This window comes from Acipenser ruthenus, chromosome 7 (assembly GCF_902713425.1).
Source record: "Acipenser ruthenus chromosome 7, fAciRut3.2 maternal haplotype, whole genome shotgun sequence".
Taxonomy (NCBI): Eukaryota; Metazoa; Chordata; class Actinopteri; order Acipenseriformes; family Acipenseridae; genus Acipenser; species Acipenser ruthenus.
Window position 1 is genome coordinate 22,569,529 of NC_081195.1, and position 19,991 is coordinate 22,589,519.

A 19,991-nucleotide genomic window follows, 5' to 3' on the forward strand; every position below is an offset into this window, starting at 1 on the left:
ATACTATAAGTTTTATGTTGTGCTCTTGGTCTTGTGTCACACTTCAAACAATACAAGCCTCTATTGCAATACAATGCATCATATAAGGAAGTATTATAAACCACCCCTACACCATGAACCATGACACCCCTGATCATTACACCTGAAGACTAGGATGAGTGGTGAAGACTCATCTTGAGAGTGATGTGCTGGTAACCTCTCCTCTCTAGCGCCACAATGCACATCTATAGACTAGGAGGATGAGTGGTGAAGACTCATCTTGAGAGTGATGTGCTGGTAACCTCTCCTCTCTAGCTCCACAATGCACATCTATAGACTAGGAGGGTGAGTGGTGAAGACTCATCTTGAGAGTGATGTGCTGGTAACCTCTCCTCTCTAGCTCCACAATGCACATCTATAGACTAGGAGGGTGAGTGGTGAAGCTTCATCTTGAGAGTGATGTGCTGGTAACCTCTCCTCTCTAGCGCCACAATGCACATCTATAGACTAGGAGGGTGAGTGGTGAAGACTCATCTTGAGAGTGATGTGCTGGCAACCTCTCCTCTCTAGCTCCACAATGCACATCTATAGACTAGGAGGGTGAGTGGTGAAGACTCATCTTGAGAGTGATGTGCTGGTAACCTCTCCTCTCTAGCTCCACAATGCACATCTATAGACTAGGAGGGTGAGTGGTGAAGACTCCTCTTGAGAGTGATGTGCTGGTAACCTCTCCTCTCTAGTGCCACAATGCACATCTATAGACTAGGAGGATGAGTGGTGAAGACTCATCTTGAGAGTGATGTGCTGGTAACCTCTCCTCTCTAGTGCCACAATGCACATCTATAGACTAGGAGGATGAGTGGTGAAGACTCATCTTGAGAGTGATGTGCTGGTAACCTCTCCTCTCTAGCGCCACAATGCACAGCTATAGACTAGGAGGATGAGTGGTGAAGACTCATCTTGAGAGTGATGTGCTGGTAACCTCTCCTCTCTAGCTCCACAATGCACATCTATAGACTAGGAGGATGAGTGGTGAAGACTCCTCTTGAGAGAGATGTGCTGGCAACCTCTCCTCTCTAGCTCCACAATGCACAATAGTTTGTACTATCACATTAAGGCAGCATTTCATTGTGTGTTATACCAAACGTAACCATAAAAATCCATCAATGTATCTCTCACTCCTGACATTAATGTGTGAAGCTGTACTTTAACAAAATAAAAAATTAACTTTCAGGCACCTGCTTTATTGTGTTGTTCATATGACAGACCAAGTCTTGATAATGACAGCCTTTTATAAAAGTGCCATTGGCCTTTTTAACTGTTCTGTTCCCTTGCATTTACTTTTGCCCAGTGAAATGTGAACCCCAGCCAGCCTCTTGTCTCTGGTAGTGTTTTTAATAAATCAATGCCTCCCTGAACACTCTTTAAACCCCATCTGCCTCCACAGAGCTGGAAAGAGCTTCTGAAACTCCATTCAGCACCATCTCCACTCTGCTGTGTGCAGCAACACAAACCTTCCAGCCGCACAGCCTTGCAATGCCACCATGTTTCTATTTGATTCAAAGTCACAAGTTTAGAAAAAGGTTAACTGTGGATTAATCCGTGCACTGACCTTTTGAATTGATGGTTGGAAGGTGGTGTGGTCACTCCGCTAAGAGAAAGGGGGCTCCCTGGCGCCCAGGGCAGGTTTGGGAGACCATGGGGGACTAGTAAAGAGATAAATGATTAGTCTTGAAAAATGTCAAAGACCTAATAAATGGGGACTAGATCTCATGAGACTAGTTCTGAAACGTGTTTTTTCTTTCTGGATTTAGCCTTTTAGATTTAGTCTTTTTTGCCCCCAGGCATTCTGGAACCGGCATTCATGGGAAGTCCTTAAAGATGCAGGTAAGTCTATTTTGTGCAGTGTGTTGTTGGGGGTTTGTTTGTTTGTTTTTTTTTTTGTTTTTTTCTTCCCCTAATCCTTTTGTAGAGTTTTTGCCACCCAAATTTTTATTTGCACCTTAAAGTTGCACTCCTAATGCACATCTATAGACCAGGAGGATGAGTGGTGAAGACTCATCTTGAGAGTGATGTGCTGGTAACCTCTCCTCTCTTAGCTTCAGAAATCTTTTTCGTGTTTTTTTTTGGGGGGGGGGGTTTAGCGTCTGAAATCTTTTTGGGTTTTTTTTTGAGGATTTTTTAGCGCCCAAAATCTTTTTGGGTTTTTTTGGGGGGATTTTTTAGCGCCCAAAATCTTTTTGGGGTTTTTTGGGGGGATTTTTTAGCGGCCAAAATCTTTTTGGGTTTTTTTTTGGCGCCCGAAATCTTTTTGGGTTTTTTTTTTTTTAGCGCCCAAAATCTTTTTGGGGGTTTTTTTTTAGCGCCCGAAATCTTTTTGGGGTTTTTTGGGGGGATTTTTTAGCGCCCAAAATCTTTTTGGGGTTTTTTTTTTTAGCGCCCGAAATCTTTTTGGGGTTTTTTTTAGCGGTTTTTTAGCACCCGAAATCTTTTTGGGGTTTTTTTTTTTAGCGCCCGAAATCTTTTTGGGTTTTTTTTTAGCGCCCGAAATCTTTTTGGGGTTTTTTTGGGGTTTTTTTTAGCGCCCGAAATCTTTTTGGGTTTTTTTGGGGGGATTTTTTAGCGCCCGAAATCTTTTTGGGGGGATTTTTTAGCGCCCAAAATCTTTTTGGGGTTTTTTTTTTTTAGCGCCCAAAATCTTTTTGGGGTTTTTTTTTTAGCGCCCAAAATCTTTTTGGGTTTTTTTTTAGCGGTTTTTTAGCACCCGAAATCTTTTTGGGGTTTTTTTTAGCGCCCGAAATATTTTTGGGGTTTTTTGGGTTTTTTTTTTTTAGCGCCCGAAATCTTTTTGGGTTTTTTTTTAGCGCCCGAAATCTTTTTGGGGTTTTTTTGGGGGATTTTTTAGCGCCCAAAATCTTTTTGGGGTTTTTTTTTAGCGCCCGAAATCTTTTTGGGTTTTTTTTTAGCGCCCGAAATCTTTTTGGGTTTTTTTTTAGCGCCCGAAATCTTTTTGGGTTTTTTTGGGGGGATTTTTTAGCGCCCGAAATCTTTTTGGGGTTTTTTGGGGGGATTTTTTAGCGCCCAAAATCTTTTTGGGTTTTTTTTTTGGCGCCCGAAATCTTTTTGGGGTTTTTTTTTTTTTTAGCGCCCAAAATCTTTTTGGGTTTTTTTTTTTAGCGCCCAAAATCTTTTTGGGGGTTTTTTTTTAGCGCCCAAAATCTTTTTGGGTTTTTTTTTTAGCACCCGAAATCTTTTTGGGGTTTTTTTTTTAGCGCCCGAAATCTTTTTGGGGTTTTTTTTAGCGCCCGAAATCTTTTTGGGGTTTTTTGGGGGGATTTTTTAGCGCCCAAAATCTTTTTGGGTTTTTTTTTTAGCACCCGAAATCTTTTTGGGGTTTTTTTGGGGGGTTTTTTTTAGCGCCCGAAATCTTTTTGGGGTTTTTGGGGGTTTTTTTTTAGCGCCCGAAATCTTTTTGGGGTTTTTTTTAGCGCCCGAAATCTTTTTTGGGGTTTTTTGGGGTTTTTTTTTTAGCGCCCGAAATCTTTTTGGGGTTTTTTTTGGGGGTTTTTTAGCGCCCGAAATCTTTTTGGGTTTTTTTGGGGTTTTTTTTAGCGCCTGAAATATTTTTGGGTTTTTTTGGGGGGATTTTTTAGCACCCGAAATCTTTTTGGGGTTTTTTTAGCGTTTTTTTAGCACCCGAAATCTTTTTGGGGTTTTTTTAGCGCCCGAAATCTTTTTGGGTTTTTTGGGGGTTTTTTTTAGCGCCCGAAATCTTTTTGGGGTTTTTTTGGGGGTTTTTTTAGCGCCCGAAATCTTTTTGGGTTTTTTTTTAGCGCCTGAAATCTTTTTGGGTTTTTTTGGGGGGATTTTTTAGCGCCCGAAATATTTTTGGGGTTTTTTGGGGGGTTTTTTTAGCGCCCAAAATCTTTTTGGGGTTTTTTTTTTAGCGCCCGAAATCTTTTTGGGGTTTTTTGGGGGTTTTTTTTAGCACCCAAAATCTTTTTGGGGTTTTTTTTTAGCGCCCGAAATCTTTTTGGGGTTTTTTGGGGTTTTTTTTTTTTTAGCGCCCGAAATCTTTTTGGGGTTTTTTTTTGGGATTTTTTAGCGCCCGAAATCTTTTTGGGGGTTTTTTTAGCGGTTTTTTTAGCGCCCGAAATCTTTTTGGGGTTTTTTTGGGGGTTTTTTTAGCGCCCGAAATCTTTTTGGGGTTTTTTTTTGGGATTTTTTAGCGCCCGAAATCTTTTTGGGGTTTTTTTTTGGGATTTTTTAGCGCCCGAAATCTTTTTGGGGTTTTTTTTTGGGATTTTTTAGCGCCCGAAATCTTTTTGGGGTTTTTTTTTGGGATTTTTTAGCGCCCGAAATCTTTTTGGGGTTTTTTTTTGGGATTTTTTAGCGCCCGAAATCTTTTTGGGGTTTTTTTGGGGGTTTTTTTAGCGCCCGAAATCTTTTTGGGGGTTTTTTTAGCGGTTTTTTTAGCGCCCGAAATCTTTTTGGGGTTTTTTTGGGGGTTTTTTTAGCGCCCGAAATCTTTTTGGGGGTTTTTTTAGCGGTTTTTTTAGCGCCCGAAATCTTTTTGGGGTTTTTTTGGGGGTTTTTTTAGCGCCCGAAATCTTTTTGGGGTTTTTTTTAGCGGTTTTTTTAGCGCCCAAAATATTTTGGGGTTTCAGATCCTGAAATCTTGAAGAAACTGTTGCACAATTTATTTTTTGTCACGCTAATTTGGGGGGAAAAAGCATGCAGAAAATTGCACATCTGATCTCCTGGAAATATTTCAGGGATGAGGTGAATTTTAAAAATCCAACGTGAATATCGCACATGTTTGCAAAAAAGGATACTGGTGCTAACAAAAAAAAGCAAGCAAAAAAATGAACTTGATCATCCAGTTAATTTTATTTACAGATAAACCTACAGTCTTTTTTTTTCTGTGGCACAATTTACTTATAATATGCATAATACACACTGGTGCAGACATGGCTTTGTAAAAAGGTGAAGACTTTAAGATCTGGTATGTTTTGGTGAACTGTGCTACATTACCTGCTTGCTACTAATGTCCAACCCTCATCCAGACGATCGTGCAAAACCAAACCACCACCAACCCAGAACATCACTTAATAACTTAACTAAGGAGGAGAAGAAACTGAAAATGTAAAACACTGTGCTGGTTTGTTACTAGTTTTATACAATCTAAAAGCCATTTTACAGTCCTGTTTTAAACCAGGCTAGTTTTACTCCTAAAATGTTATAAAAAAAAATATATATATATTGTAATATCATGTAATTAATCCCAGGAGATCATGGCTAAAAACACTTGCCCCCCCCTTTTTTTAGGACAATTAAGGGAAAGTAAAATCTGCATACCTCTAAGTTGTTGGTGGGCATGGGGTAGCATGACGGATGACCTGTGTCCCCTTTGCTAAAACCTGCAGGGGAAACTTAAACACACGGGTTCTAGAAGCAAAAGCGATACAGAAGATGGTGTTTAAAAAGGATGACAATATTGAACACAATGGTTCTGTGGTAGCATGAGTGATTTTTCCATCTGCACCATGAAACCAGTCAAAGAAAAGTTCCCAGTATCAAACTGGGACTGCTTACTGCCGGTTACATCTTCAGTGCACAGCCCAACACAAGTCACAGATCACCTGTGTGGATCACTTTTGAGTAATTATTTTATGAACTAATTGAACCTACCAATATTTCCCTGGCAATATAATAGAATATATTCACAGCTCTGTACTGACATGTGTATTTTTCCCCTGCAGTCCAGGATTTTAAAACACGCCTGTCTCCTGTGACCTTCGCATTGGATTCTCATCAAGTAACTGTCACTGTCCGTGCGAGGATGGGGGATGGAGTTCTGCTGGGCAGTTGTGTATATATTGTCAAATCATATTTAAAAGGAAAGATATTCCAGGAGTGGATTTGTGACAATTTGCTTGAAAGGGTTTTCCAGAGTTTTATGTAAAGCCATAAACTCTCAAGCTATCGGAACCGTAGATGTTCCCTGAGGGTGAACCCCCTGGGATCCTCCTTCCTCTCTGGTTTCATGTCGGGGGTGGTCCGTTGACGTAGTGGAGCATTACGGGGAGAGAGCGGGCAAAGTTGTTGGTGTGATGACTGCTGAAGTACTTCCAACTGACCAGGATCTGGCTGATGACCCCCAGAACACCCAGCAGGATGGAGACTAAAAGCGCGACTCTGACCAGGCGGTAGGACAGGGATGTCTTCAGAACCCACAGGAGACGTCTGGACCTCGCGGGGTCGATCTCTTCAGATCTGGAGTGAAGAGAAAAATCATTCAACGAGGTAGGAGCCTTAGAAGTTTCTCATAGTGAAATCACAGCGACGTTTTAAAAAAAATGCATAGTGCAGGGTGGCCAACACTGGTCCTGGAGAGCTGCAGGGTCTTCTGGTTTTCGTTCCACCCAAGTTCTCAATTACCAATTTTTACTGTCTTAATTAGTCGGCACTAAAATGTTTTCCAGATCTTGAGCCATCGATGATTTTAAAGGATCCACAGAAAACCTGGAGGACTGTGGCTCTCCAGGACCAGGGTTGACCACCCTGGGCGTAGTGAAAGGTCTCCAATGCTGCTTGACAGGATCCTCGGACCCGAGGAAGATGAAATGTTGACTTACTTGTGCTCGGTCCTGGCTTGCGATTGGTGAGGAAAACTTTGTTTCTTTTTTCGAAACTGAAAAGAGAGATTTCAGAAACCTATTTTACAAAGTGTTTCAACTTAAGAACTATGTTCTAATGCATGGGATGACATCTGTACACAGGATAATTGCCACTGGTTAATTTTTTATCCAATGATGTTTTGAATTTTTTTTTTTACAGTAGAATTTCTCTAAAGGCCAGCACTGGCCAACACCTAGAGACACTGGGGCCTGAAGCCGTGTGTACCATTGGTTTGCAAAACTTCTGCTTCAAGTGTGGACTAGCGTATAATCTCGTGAGATTTGGTTGAAGCTGTTTTGTTTAGTGGTACTAAAGAGTAAACAGAAGCAGATGCATTTTTGGTTGAAGCCTTGAAAAAGCGAAAATCGTTCTGATCTCAAGCCAGAGGGGGAAAATTTTATTAAAAGCGCCGAAAAATATGGTGGTGGCTTTGAATGTTAGTACTAAATTCTGCTGCTCTTCCAAGATTGAGCACGGTAATTGCACATTTTATACAAGTTTCATTTTATCAGCGTCTTATAATGAATAATACATTTCATAATCATGACCACATAATTGCCAAGTTGTGTGCTTATTATTATTTATTATTATTATTATTATTATTATTATTATTATTAAAACTGCCTGTTCTGACATCGCGTAGTGTCCTCAGACTTGGTGAAAAGCAGAGGACATCAAGTAACTTGTGCATGGTTTTAAACAATGGACCTAAAGACACAGGACGCCTGAGTTTGACATTTTACAGAAAGTCCCTATGTCCATAGAAATGGACGGTTCACAGGGGACTAAATTTCACTGATGTCGGTAAAAATTCCAAAACCACCTGTTTTGTGGTGATTTTTGGTCCCATGTGAAAAATGTTTCTATGCCATGCTCACAGGGTGAGTAATGATTACATGAGTTGCAGTGATTGTGAGTAATGGTTTAGAAATGGAACCAGAATAATAGATTTGTGGGCTGTTTTTTTCCCTCTGGTTTTAAGGTAGTATTTCTAAGAGGTTTTAATTGTACCTTTTTTATTGTTGTGGATAATGGGCTGTAGAGTTGCTGTTCTGTCTCGATGGCAGTGCGCTGTGTTATTCATTTTTTAGAAAGGTAAACGGTGATGCAAGTTGATTTTGCAGTTTAGCTGCTGTGAAACTCAGGAAAGAACAGAAATGCAGCACACGGATACGCTGAAACACTTTCCAGCATGGTGATGCAGAGTCGTTCTTGGCATGAGATGGGATGTTGGTGTGGTTTTGAATTGTGTACCATGTAAAATATTTCTGGGGGGTGCTCCTGCCTAGAGATATTGTATTAGTTTAAATACAGGATTTGGGTTTTGAAAGCCTAATATACACATCTCAATGTGAAGCAGCGTTTTAAATAATTGGGGGTGTTTTTCCATTCTTTATTAAACCCCTTATTGCAGCTGGTTTGTGTTTGACAGCCTTAACTAGACAGGTTATTCAGGGTTTATTCAGATACACACGGAATCTTACGCACATTAATAGGTGAACTTTAGTTAACATTTTAAATGTTACTTGACCTCCTTGTGCTCCATCCTTCGGATGAGATTTAAAACAAACAACGTCCTATTGGAAGTGACTGCAGCAGCAGTTGTGATGAACAGTTCACCCCTAGTCTCTAAGTCGCTTTGGAGAACAGCGTCTGCTAAATGACTAATAACAAACCTGTTTAATCTTAAGGAAATTTTAAACAATGAAACATCCCAATTTACAATACAGGCGACTTATCAATCAATAAAACCAGACAATGTATTTGATTTGGAGATGTGTGATTTCCGACCTGATTTTTGGGCTTTCTTCTACTCCACACAGGAACGGAACTGAAGGCACCAGGGTTCAGCAGCAAAGACCGGGCTTCTACAGAACACACCCCTGTGTCTCGAGGAGGGAGACACTGATCCTGCAGGAAAGGTAGACGAGCCATATTCAGAAACGATGACTAGAGTTATCTCTCCTATACTACTAGAGTGCTCTGCAATGTTGAGTTAATAAACAGAAATTTGTATTGCAATGTGACCTAAAACATAGTGACATTTCAACACCAGTCACGCCACACCTGTTCTATTGAAAGACAGGACCAGCACTGTTACATGCCTTTGTCACTCTCAGACAGATAGGGAGGAGGTTAAAAACTAAAAGCTCTGCCAACAACCAAAACTATAATCATTTTAAAGGGTGTACATTTTTTTTTCCCCAAAAGTTTCATGCCTATAGAGGTGAAACTGGAGACTCCCTGACCACAGGTGGCATGCAGACAAATACATGTAGCAGCTATTTTAAAAACCATCCCATACCAATCTGATTTATATATAGGTTGTGTGTGTGGTTCTTGTGTTTTGTTTTTTTTAATATATAGAAGCATCCCAGGGTGCTTTTGCAGTAACATATACCAAGCTGAAAAAAAACCTCTAAACTGCTTTACTAATAAAAGTTCCAAAGTGAAGGAGCTCAAGAACTAAATGCCCTCCGTAGCTTTTAAATAACCAAGACACCATTCTCAACAGATGTAAGAGATGCAATTCAAGACCAAAGAGAACGCGGAGAGCCTTCTAAAGTGAGGCGCGGCGATTCAAAATGAATGCTGTGATTGACTGGAAGCCACTGTCGTGACATTGCCCTACTTTAAAAAAAAAAAAAAAAAAAAAAAAAGAAATAGTAGTGAGAAGCAGGCTTGATATGGATCAGTATTCTGGCTGCAACCTGCTCAATCTGGGAGGACAGCAAACCAGGAATGGCAAGGAACCTGAGAAGTGAAGCATGCCTACCCAAAGAGCCTCTTGTTTTCCATGGTCTGCCCTGCCGTCCGTCTCCTCTGAAAAGTTCCGGGTGTGTTCTAGAACAGGTTCTGTCTGGCCCAGCCAGGCGCAGATGCGTTCTGGGTCAAAGGTGAATGGTTCAGTTGCAGGGCAGTGTCCAGCAGACACGAAGGATCTGGAGGAACTGCACACTTCACTCGACACACCTGAGAAATAAAGCAGGACCCCAGTTCACACTGCAACAACGCTTGGGTTTAAAACCTGGGAGTTTTGTCTACAAGTGAAATGAAACATTTACTATGGAATTTGTTTCCAACTTTAATGGAACCACCCTAGGGCAGCAGAAAGTAACTGATCTATTGCCACTACTGTGGTGAGGTGATCCCCAGTTTCCTGCCAAACCCTGCAGGAGCACAAAAACCAGCCTCGCCCAGATATCTGCAACTCTGCATGGCTGGAATTCAAACCACGACTGCATGACTCCCTACCATCTGTGAGTTACAGGTGGTCCTTACCTTCTCGTGTGCAATTCAAGTTTAAAACAATCCACTCACCTAAAACCAGAGCGCCTGGAACCACAGTCAAGACGGGCTGTCTGGTGTCTCTCCACTCCACGCTGCTATTCTGAGAAACAAACACACAGACGCAGGTTCATGAGTGGAGTGAATGTGAAACTGGCAGTTCATTTTCATTCTGGGACAGGCAGATGCAGCACAAACAGGCTGCTAAATCGCTACACCTGGGGAGCTATTTATTATTCCCATCTTAGAGCCTTGTCCTTTTCAGAGCAGAGGAAAGACTGCGCATGGCACCCCTCACCTCTGCAGGGTCAGTCTCCATATGAAAACGCAGGGAGCTCAGAGAGCTGCTTCTCTTGGTGGAAGGCTCTTCCGATAAGACTTCGAAATGGTGCAAACCTGCCAAGGAAACACAATCGGTATGACCAATACTATTTCTTCAATTTAACCCTATGCTAGAAAAACTGGGTCATAGGAAGAAGGAATAAATAATAAATAAATAAATTGCCATTTCAGTTTTACAAAGTCACCCCCCCTTATTTATTTTTTGCTCAGTCTCTTGCAAGTGGTATTAAAGGGGTTTGATTAATTCTATCGTTTCTTCTTACCTGTGATGGTGCTGAAGTAGGAGGAGTCCGTATCGTCGTGTGAGGTGGATTCCCCCACATCGACGGAGGGGTCCCACTCCAGGGGCAGAGAGTCCCGTCTGGAACCAGTGCGGTCACAGGGGCTGCTCCGGTCGTAGATCCCCTCGTCCTCCCAGAGGACCGAGAGGCAGTTTGACCCCGACATCCAGCCATCCTCAAACACCTGTGGCACACAGCAGGGTTAATGAAGCCACAACAGCAAAACCATTCAATCACTCTACACGGGGAAACAAACGTTTTACTGTGAGGGGCATAGGGAAGTATTTAATCAATCTGCAATCAGCCATCTGCTGAAGGTTAGTTACATGTTAATAAACAGACAATGGATATGCTTATAGATTGAAAGGCTCTCTCACCAGTCTCAGGCTCAGCAGGCGTGTGTATAGATGCCCCACCCCCTCAAAGACCTGTGTGCAGTACAGCAACAGCTCCTGCAGGGAGTCCTCGATCTCAACTGCGTCTTGCGGCTCGCTGCGCTGGATCGACCGCTCCCCTTCAACTAGGAGCCTGTTCATCCGCTCCGTGTTCTCATACACAGCCTGATGGAATGCCTGAGAGAGAGAGAAAGAAAGAGAGACGCACACAAGAGTCGCACAGTCCGAACTACAGTATCAGTCCCACGCCATGGGGCTGGGCACACCAGAAACTTTCATTTATTCTTAAAATACTCAACTGTGCTGAATTTATTTCACTTTTTGTATTCAGATTTTCCAGTGAAATACCCAGATGTCGTTTTAATTTACATTTTTCCTGTTAAACCTCCAGGACCATGATTTGGATACTGGTGTAGCATGTTTAAAATAATAATAATAATTAATTGCACAGCTGTTGTGGAAGATATTACGTTTCTTTTAAGTACAGTTTTTTTTTTATGTATCCACAAGGTGGAAGACAGCTCTGTGGCTGTGAAAGAGTCTGTGCCAAAATGCTTCTTGATGGTTTTTTGTTATGTATGAAAATGTGATCTGCTCATTTTTCTCTGATAAATTAAACTTGGAGCAATTCCAGCATCCATGAAGTGCAGATGTTCCAGTACAAAAGATGAATGATACGTCTTCACTCGTGTGCATAAATCATAAGAGATTGGCCAAGCAATCAGTTAGATTTGTCAAGCTGCGCACAGAATGTGTGGTGCAATTTCTACTTCTCATGTTTAAACAGCAGTTCATACAATCGTGTTTGTGTCGACTTCTTTTTTTGACCTGGACCAGGGGTCACAAATGGAGACTAAAGGGGCATTCAGAACAGAAAATAGGAGGCACTTTTTTACACAGAGAATTGAGGGTCTGGAACCAACTCCCCAGTAACGTTGTTGAAGCTGACACCCTGGGATCCTTCAAGAAGCTGCTTGATGAGATTCTGGGATCAATAAGCTACTAACAAGCAAACGAGCAAGAGGGACTGAATGGCCACTCAGTACTTGGCCTCTCTAATTAAAACCTGCCAGTGAATAAGAAGAATTTCAATTGCTTGGGACATCTTGGCTTTTGTGATCTGTTCCCTACCTTTTTTAAATTGGTTTTATATTCTGCATTTGTGCCTGTGCGCTGTTGCAGAATCAAATGAAAAAACAAGGCGTAGTTTATCCACCAGAACTACTTCTCACCCTACACATGACCTTCTTAAACCACTTTGCATTGGGAATGTTTGATAACTACATGAAGAATAAAACTTGTGTGGTTTTTTTTTTTTTTTTTTTTGCTCATCGCAACAATTCTGTTGTATTGTGGACTGAAAGATAACCCATTTTACAAAAGGTACTGTTTGATTTTTGAACACTGGAATTTAGGTGTGGTTTTTTATGCTTTGGATGAAGTGTAGTGGAATTTTGGCAAGTGCTTCACTATGATTGGCTGAGTTTTTGTAAAGTACAAATGTTCTCTGATCCAAGACTCGGGGAGGGGGAGATGTCTGTAGGGGTGAAGGAGTCTGTTTGAAATGTTTCCTGATGACTTTTTGTTTGTTACTTATGAAAGGGTCATGCTTGTTTTCCCTGATAAATTTAACTTGGAGCATTTCCCGCATCCATAATGTGCCGGCGTCCTGTACAAAAAGATGCAACTAACTGCACCATACAGCTGTTGAAGTGTGATTTGTGATCCACGCTTGTTGTACGGTGCATTGCACCGCCTCCCTGCTCTGACTTTACCTGCAGCTGTTCCATCTTGTCGGCCACGTTGCACCCTGAGGAATGCTCCACTTCAGTCAGCCTCAGGTCCATCTCTGCGAGCCCGACTGCAATGTTCTCCTGCTCGCTGTCCAACTCCTCGCGCTGCCTCACAAAGTGCTGGGGAGCAAGCAGAGGGGTGGGGGAAACTGAGAGACCACCTCAGACACAACCAGTAGCACCTTCATGATGGACAAATGCTGCTTCTTACTGCTTTCCCCAGTACCTGGAGTCTCCCGTACAAAGTAATGATCCCCCAACAATTCCGATAACCTAAAGAGCTTATGCTGAGGAATGCCCATACCAAGTTCCAGCAGAATTGGAATAGAGGTTCTCACGAGTTAGCCAAGAGTACCTGGAGCCTGCGGCAGATGCTGGCGGTACGTTTGTTGAGGTCGTCCCAGCGCAGGCTGACGTCCTGTATTATCCCGTGGAGCCGGCCACTCTCCCCCAGCCCCGTCCCTTTCGCCAGCCGGCAGTACTGCAGGATCAGGGACTCCAGCTCCAACAAACGAGCCTGGATCTCCCTCTGCAACACCTGGGCAGAAACAGAGCGGGGAGAGGAAACCTCGTTTTAAGTCCTATTCACAAAACTTAAGGAAGAATGTTTTTAGAAGTGCGTTTTATCATCCACTCAACGGTGCTGAAAATTGTAGGAATACCAAAAGAAACAAATTCAATGACAAACCATTTAATCTTTTGAAGGCTTTCTCAATGTCTTCAATAGAAACACACACACAAAAAAAAAAAACTTAAGGGGCTAACTGATTCCAAAAGCCGGTCTACTTTACAAAAGGGCCTAATTTCTATATAAATTGGCATTGCTGTGCTTTTCTAATGTAGTCCTGCATACAAGCTCATCTCCATATAAGTGCATTCCCATTCTAGAAGTCAACGCAGGTCAGCTGTTCTAGTTCTGCGCTGTCACAGACTTCCCTGCTCCTTGACATGGAATAAGTTCAGCCTGTGTTTTTTTTTTTTTTTTTTTTTTTTTTTTTCTCTCACCTCAAACTGCTTCAGCTCCTTCTTCGCAGTGATGTAAAGCACGTGGGCGGAGTTTGGTGAAGAAGCCATGCTCTCGGCCAATCGCAGCCAGTCGTTGAACCGGGAGTAGGCGTGTATGAACTCGTGCCAAAGCTGCCACTTTTGCTCCTGCCTGAAATTCAAAAACCAAAAAAATAATGAACATCAGCACTTTGAGCAATGGTGCAGTGTGTGTGTTTTGGTGCGTGAAAATTGATGAGAAAATAAGAAAAGCTGGTGGCTCACTGAATACGTTTCTCCACAGAAGAGATGCTGACAGTGCAGCAACAAGAGTCTCCTTCCTCAATCTGTTTCGCAGGGATATTGCTGTGGATCTCGGGCAGGGAAGCAGGGTGTGCGGGAGAAGGGGAGAGAAGGGGAAGAGGTGGCGAGAGAGGACAGCCTGCCTGGGTTAACCCAGCTCTGGGCACTTCCACGCTCTCCGCCTCCATTCTCAGATCCTCGGTGGGGTTATTGTTCCTGTGGATCAGACACGAAGACAGGGTCGTTGTTCTGGGAGAGAGGGGGCAGCAACTACACTTAATTTTACAGAGTGTAGATCTCCCATGCAGAATGTCACTGAGAAAAATATTCCTAAAGTAAACCCTTACACATTCTGTACAAACAAGATTAAACCCGCTGTTCTCATCTTTCTGTTTTGCTTTCGATTTTTCGATGTTAATGACTTGTGTTTCTAAGAGTTTATTGGCTCTCTCTAATCACGCTGAGATTGATGCCTGGCTCAGTTTGTATGACAGGCCATCGCACGTCTCTCTGCACCAAGAAGCCATAACTCTTTTTAAAATTGGCACCTTGGCATTAGCAGGATTCGAACCTGCACACTCCAGAACGCATTACACACCCTGCAGTCCATGCGGTACTGCCTTTACTGAGGACAGCATAGTCAAAAACACTACTATGACGTTTGTATTGGTTGAATAGCAGAATACAATAACTGGTTGATTTAATTAAACTGGTTTTAATGTCCCCAGCAGATATCAAAGCTAACTACTTGTAGATGTCTTCAAACAACACAGACCAAACACAGAAAGAAGTTTATGTACTCTTACCGGCTTGTTTGCAAGAGCTGAACTGACCTGTAACCTGCCACTTCACCGCCTCCCTTCCTCCAGTCTACCCTGACTCTCTCTTTTTTTTGCACTTGCTGCATAGTTTTAACAACCTGTCTCCTGCTGCTTATCTCACTGTGTAAATAGAGCTGAGGGCTCAAAGATCAGGCACAAATATTTATTTTCCACGGGCACATTCAAGATTCTAAATTAATTTTTAAAATCGCAAACTTCCTTTTGAATTGATTTACTCATGCAAAACCGTGCATTTGTAAAGCAATAGGAAAAAAAATTCTGCAAGAACCCTTTTTATAAAAGTTTCCCAAAGTAAAAAGCATAGCAACGTGCAATAAAGCACGGTTCAGAACAAGTTTAAAACCATTGCTGCTGCATTTTCAACAAGCTCCAGTACACTGAAAGAGTAGAATGACGACATGCAAACAGCATTACTGTAATGCAACACTGAACTGAGGAAAGAGGAATGTACATCTGGTTTAAATGTACAAGGCTGTAAAGATAGATTTTGCCCGGGTAGCATTCAACTAAACACATGCCTTTTGTCTTTTTATTTAACATACTGTATACTGCTCCCTGCTCCAGAGCTTTAGGTTTCTGAACACTGCAACAGACTGACTGCCCACAGCACAGTGACTCTCTTCTCTTTAAGCAGGGGGGACTAAAGTGCTACACGGGCAGTATCGAGTGTCCTTTGTCATTTCAGTGCATGTAACCTGGGTCTTTGTATATAAAAAGCTACTGGACAGGAACATTTCATTTGCCTTCCTTTTGAAATGGATCTACGTGCTCGAGGTCATGAATGGGGGAGAATTATTTGCAGGTTGTTTTGCATGATCTTTTTTTTTTTTTTCATCTGTTGTGGTTTTAGGTACTCCAGGAAGTGTTCAGAAAGTTGTCGGCTTACGGGCAGTGGTTTAGCTTTCAACAATACACCTATTGTGAGGACAATAAAGCAACACATAAGCTTTGCTGTAGTGGATTGCATAGTACAGAGTGTGTTTAGCAATATTCAATTACCTATATGGTAAAAGTTAACTATAGTACAGAATTTGAACGTGGCAGTAGACAAATTTTGCAAATATACCCCTGTGGTACTTCCAAAGGTGAAATAACAATAATATTTCAAAGTGCAGAATTTGTTTTAATTTGACTATTTAAACCCGGGCAGATTCAAAGATTCTATTTTACTATTTGTTTGCATTTGCATGTAAAGTGAATTAAATTTGTATTCCTACAAGGTATTTAAAATCTACTGTGAATTATTATATGTGTGCAAAATAATGCATTTGTAATACAACTTTCTTTTTTAAATAGCTATAGAACCCTTATCAACGTCTCCCCACATTAAAAAAACAAACCATGTTATCAGACTAACCCTTTAGAAGGTTTACCATGGTAAAGTGTAATAAAGCCTAGAATAAACATTGTAAAGTATGGTAAAGGCACAGTATAACAATGAAAACTGCTAACTATACTGGGGTAAACTTTTATAAGGGAACCAAACACTTGCTTTTGCTCACAGAGGAGGACCTTACCCTAACGAGTGCCACAAATGCATAGCTGGGCAGCGTTTGTCGTTCTCAACATATACACCCAGACGTATTGTTCTGAATTGAATCATTTCTCTAGAGACTATACAGTAGCATAATGCAAACTAGACCCAAAGCAGAAGTCAGAAACCAGTTTAAAAGCAACCTTTTCCAATGTAGCAACCACCTGGGCTCTTAAGGGTTTTTCTGTGGATTAAAACCAACCATACAGTGAAAACTGCTTGCTAGAATCGCCGGTTAATTCAATCAACTGCGTGTTGTGATCAAAAATAGCATTGCCTTTGCTGTTCAAGCAATACCAAACCAGCTGCTTTTATATATGATCAAAAAAAGTTATACAGACACGATCCCATTAAAATGTATATTGGTGAAGTTGATACATATGTAATTATGATTGGAGTTGTGATACTAGCAATTTACAAATGATTTACTTAAACTAAATAGCACAGACTTTTGCGTAAACTGGGGAAAATATGCAGGGATGGCAATAAGACTCCCATTACATAGCAGTTTGGTCCTTTCCTGGTTTTACTAGGGGTTTAATAAGATACCTGAGCTTGTTACCCACACACACTGATCAAGCTCGTAGTAAAACCTAGAATGGGTGAAATCACTACTCCAACACGAATCTTATTTCCATGGCTCTAATGAGTGTTAGGCAAACGACATCCTTGACGTGCATTCTGTGATGCATCTACCTGTTTGCAAGTCCCTCATTGCAGACCCCACCCACGCCCTATTGACAGTGTTATGGCAGGTGTTTGTTTTGGCTTCTCTTCATTTTATTGGTATCCTGCGTGTGGTACAGATCTGCAGTGGAACACCGATCACTTTATTTTGGATTTGCTTCTCCAACGTTGATTTTCAGAAAACCGCACACTCACAAAAGGGATTGTAATGTGAGAACCGTACTTCACACTTAATCCTGACGTGCAAGGGGTGACTGTCTAAATCAGGCGTCTCCCAACCCTGGTCCTGGAGAGCCACTATCCAGCAGGTTTTATAGGTGTATTTACATCACCAGTGGCTAAATATCTGGAATACTTGTTAATCTGGACTAATGAAGCCAATAATTGGTTCAATTAATTAACAGAGATTGGTTGAAACGAAAACCAGCAGCCACAGTAGCTCTCCTGGAACAGGGTTTGAGACCCCTAGTCTAAATAATATACAAGGCAGAAATAAATATTTTTTTTTTCCATGGCTCCCATACAAGTCGTGGCTGAATTTCTGCAACGGAATGTGGAGTGACACAGCGTTCGAAACAATGTGCGTATCTGTGTATTACTTCAATGGCAGGGGTAAGCTTGGTGTGTGTGTGTGTGTGCAGGACCCGTAAGGTCACACTTAAATCAGATAGACAAACATTTCGACAAGTGCCTTCTTCAGCGTAACGCTGTCTGTTACCCAAATGACAACATTGTATGCTGGGTTGTAAAAGTTGTTAACAATGATTAAATACACTTAATAATAATAATAATAATAATAATAATAATACATTGCGCATGGTTAGCACCTATAGCGAACAAGCTCAGGTGTGTCTTAAACTCCCAGTAAAACCAGTTATGGGTGAAACTTCTATGCAGAGAGAGAGAGAGAGAGAGAGAGATTTGACGTTCCCATACTAGACAACAAAGTATGTTTACTTGGCAAAACATACAACCCTCAAGGACGTGTTTCACACGAATGAGAAACTTTATATTCCAGGATTGGACTTCACACTACACTGCAGGCAGCGACAGCCATCCAGGAAAAACACAGCTCTATTTAAAAAAATAAATAAATAAATAAAAACAGGAACCGCAAGAAATGTCCCGTGACGGGTTAGTCATGTTAATTTGCATCAGTCACGTATGCAACAGCAAAACACACACACACAAATGAGAGAATCACAAAGTATGGAATGCATTGATAACCTAATACATACATAAACATTTGTTATTACAAAAGTCCACTTGCGCATCTCCTTATAACCCAGTGTGTTGCCCGAAGAAGCCCGCACTAACAGAAGACCGTATTACCAGCAATGTATAAGAGATCAATATTGCACTTTGTACAACGGTGGCACATGGCCGGGCATGGGATAGGATCATTAACGTGTATAGTTTTACTACCACCCCTTAACAAATAGGTTTTATGGCATGTTTTTCCATCTCCCGTATGATAAAAACATATTTGCTGCTTGGCAATGCTAGTTTCGATGTGACGCACACAAAAACCAAAAACACCCAGCATTGAACACTGTTACGTCATTGACCGAAAGGAAGGGAAGAATATCACGAGAAAAAGAGCCATATAGTTGTCTAGTTTGTTTACATTTCCAAAAGGATTATCCTGCTGTTTTTAATCGGTGGCCTTAATGTTTTTTAATTACTTACACATACTTTTAAAAGACGTTTTAAAAAAAGTCAGTCGTCCTTTTGTCTTTTTTTCATATCAAGGTTACTTTTGAATGCCACAACGTTATAATACAACTAGGCTATATCAATACATTTTCAATCCAGCAGGCTATAAGAAAATATTTCACAGTAACTAAAATAACATAATACGTCATGGTTGTAGACACCTAATTTAAAACAATACTAAAACCGGTTCCGAATTATGTTCCTAATTATTAAAACGAGATTACACAGCTAGTTCTAACAATAGAAAATGACACTTCGGTAGTGTCACGTGAATATAAAATAAATAATAATAGAAATTACACTTACGCGTTGGGCGTATTTTCATCGCAGAAGCGACGTGAATAAACACCTGGACGGGCGGACGTTCGTTCCACCGTGTAAAGAAAGTCCAGATGCGCTCTCAGGTACAGCAGTTTCAAACAGAACAGAAAAGACAACTTGTACCTCGCTGACGCTGTGCAGGCAGGTGAAAGCACACCTGTCTGGAAGGTGTATTGTGCTTGTGCTGGGTTAACACAGGTAACAGGACCCGAACCAGCGGACTTTCCATAAAAGCCACGCCCTGTAGCATGAACTTTATTTTCGGCAGCAGGTTGAGAGTTTAGCCAACAAACCAGAGTTCAGGACTTCAATACACGCTATCATTCTCGAAAGCGATGTTTAAAAAAAAAAAAAAAAAACACAACATTTTAAGAAAGACAATTGGCCCAAAAAATGGAAATAATTGGGGAGGATGCACTTTGTGAATAGGCATGTTGTACTTGGCTTATCGAATTAACTTTCGACTTTGCAATACAAAAAAAACAACAACATACCGTAACCATGGCAAACATATTTGTTTACACATTTCACGAAGACAATTGTTGCGGTTGCGTATCGCTTCCTCCGCACGAGCCACATGTACACTGGAAACATGCAGTAACGTATTTACACGGCATTTAATAAGACTTTAAATCTGGTACAGCGTGCTTAGCGGTGCTCTGTACGGTTTAACAGACCACCTCCGCGTTCTTTCCTTTTCGTTGCGTTTACCTAGTACATGCATTTCTGTTGTGTGTTTTGTTGATTTCAACAAGACCATGGTGTAAAACCGATTGTCTTGAAAAACAAACCCACACATGTGTGTCACTAGGGGGGTGGGTGAGAGGAATACCACGCTGTGTTGT

At 41.4% G+C, this 19,991-nt stretch overlaps 1 protein-coding gene across 5 annotated transcripts in view; it reads right to left on the reverse strand.

Moving 5' to 3' along the window:
• LOC117415814 (nesprin-2-like) overlaps positions 1-19,988 on the reverse strand; it is a 38,150-nt gene extending 18,162 nt beyond the window's left edge. For 3 of the 5 annotated variants that reach the window (XR_009329082.1, XR_009329080.1, XR_009329081.1), the window contains exons 1-14: positions 14,853-19,109; positions 14,029-14,262; positions 13,765-13,915; positions 13,115-13,297; positions 12,742-12,879; positions 10,949-11,143; positions 10,554-10,755; positions 10,247-10,344; positions 9,982-10,051; positions 9,437-9,633; positions 8,452-8,571; positions 6,618-6,673; positions 5,338-6,255; positions 1,592-1,685 (exon numbers count right to left, since the gene is read on the reverse strand). Coding sequence is in view for 2 of the 5 variants with exons in the window: in XM_034026649.3 (XP_033882540.3) it covers positions 6,024-6,255; positions 6,618-6,673; positions 8,452-8,571; positions 9,437-9,633; positions 9,982-10,051; positions 10,247-10,344; positions 10,554-10,755; positions 10,949-11,143; positions 12,742-12,879; positions 13,115-13,297; positions 13,765-13,915; positions 14,029-14,262; positions 14,853-14,953 (1,977 nt within the window). In the remaining 3 variants the exon portion in view is untranslated. Of the gene's footprint in view, positions 1-1,591; positions 1,686-4,547; positions 6,256-6,617; positions 6,674-8,451; positions 8,572-9,436; positions 9,634-9,981; positions 10,052-10,246; positions 10,345-10,553; positions 10,756-10,948; positions 11,144-12,741; positions 12,880-13,114; positions 13,298-13,764; positions 13,916-14,028; positions 14,263-14,852; positions 19,110-19,131 lie in introns of those variants that run through there. The other 2 variants (XM_034026650.3, XM_034026649.3) reach the window with 2 other exon arrangements.
• Positions 19,989-19,991: the final 3 nt, after the last annotated feature.